This window comes from Phytophthora parasitica, assembly GCF_000247585.1.
Source record: "Phytophthora parasitica INRA-310 unplaced genomic scaffold supercont2.14, whole genome shotgun sequence".
Lineage (NCBI taxonomy): Eukaryota > Oomycota > Peronosporomycetes > Peronosporales > Peronosporaceae > Phytophthora > Phytophthora nicotianae.
Window position 1 is genome coordinate 52,561 of NW_008649000.1, and position 1,643 is coordinate 54,203.

Sequence of the window (1,643 nt, forward strand, 5' to 3'; positions counted from 1 at the left end):
AGCACAACAAGCTCAACGCTGCGTATTCGTTCTACAATGTGGCCACGTCCGTGCCGCTCACGGATCTTATGAACGACACGCTGATCATGGCCAAGAAGGAGGACTTTGACGTCTTCAACGCGCTTAGCCTCATGGACAACATGGAGTTCCTCAAGGAGCTCAAGTTCGGCCCTGGAGATGGTGACCTCATGTACTACCTGTACAACTGGCGCTGCCCGCGAATGGAAGGCAACAAGGTCGGTATCGTGCTGTGCTAGAAGCTGAGCCAGGGAGAGGTTTGCAAAGATATTGCACGGCGGCCGTGTAGCAGACGAACCGCATGCGATTTCGAAATCAGGAGACGGAAAGACGAGGAAGAACAAATACTGACGAGAGAATCTCGTGCGGAGGATCCAGTTGGGTGTTGGGTGAGTGCGTAGGTCGATAGAAGGAAGCAAGGAGAAGACTGCAATAGGTATAACCCGGGGATTACCGGGAAACATCCGTTGCAATACAGAAGCAAATGCACTGCAGTGGAATCTTGCTGGATCTGGTTTCGTTGTTCATCTGATGCGGCCAGGAGTCAATTTTGTACCATGATCCACTAGCAATCGAACGCGGGATACTTGCGTCGCATTCCACGTCGCGCACATGACATTCGGTTCATGTAGCTACAGGATGACCGTGTCCTGCGTTCTTTCGCGACGTCGTAGCATGAATCATCTACATTTGCATGATCGAGAATCATCTTGGTGATGGTCAAACGTCGAGGTTCGAGATGAGCCAAAGCGGCATACGAGCAGAATCGGGACAACTTCAGAAATGATTAACGGGCGTCCACGGTCGGAAGCTTAGCACGACAGGCAGCTACAGAATCTCCAAGCAGGATGTCAAGATGCTCAAGCACGCACGCAGGCTGTGGCGTCATGGTGAGCAGTAGCTTCGACAGGATGTCGCTTTTGGAGTGGCGTTAAAATCACAAAGGATGGGATAGCAAGCTGTTTAGCGGACATGGTCTCACCCGGCAGCAAAGAACTCACACACCGCAGCGGACCAGAGAAAAATGCAATGGTGGAAGGTTGACGCCTATTAGACTTTGAGCGTCCATACCCCATTCAAAACAGAGGAGAGGATACGCCGCATCGTCACTCAGCAATACAAACTGGCAACGCGAACACATCATTTGTTACTAGTGTGACGTACAGGAGCCACCCAATGCGGAAGAACGAAAGCGTGCTTCAGCGGCGTTCATTGGTGTTACGTCACTGGGTCTTTGGTGCTTGGTGAACAGGCGTGCGGCCCCGCATTGCCGCTCCGCGTAAAGCAGGTTCAGCTTTCGTCTGTTGGCAAGCACAGGGAGCCGTGACGCGTACTTGCTTGCCAATTAAACCCAGCGCAGCAGACGCTTTCCCGCGCTCATTGGTACATCACATGGCCCCCGGCCTTTCTCCACGTGAGCAGGACGCGCTTGACTGTCTCATGTGGCTCGCCAGACTTGGCTGCACTTGCTACCGGTTTTCCCTCTTGGGAATCTTTGGCGCACGGCTGTTCACCCTGTTAACCCTGTTCGGCTAGACTTGCTAATTTTTGTAGGTTAGGCAAATGTAGCAAGAGATCTGCAGGTTGCGCCGCTCTGGTGAAATCCAATCCAGCAATCGAGTTGT

The 1,643-nt window shown here is 52.6% G+C and overlaps 1 protein-coding gene across 1 annotated transcript; it reads left to right on the forward strand.

Moving 5' to 3' along the window:
- Positions 1 to 68: 68 nt before the first annotated feature.
- On the forward strand, positions 69 to 257 carry PPTG_08352 (hypothetical protein; the record flags this gene model as incomplete). The annotated part of the gene is made up of 1 exon (XM_008902426.1): positions 69 to 257. The coding sequence occupies one exon, from the start codon at positions 69 to 71 to the stop codon at positions 255 to 257; it is 189 nt and encodes a 62-aa protein (XP_008900674.1).
- Between the last annotated feature and the right edge of the window lie 1,386 nt (positions 258 to 1,643).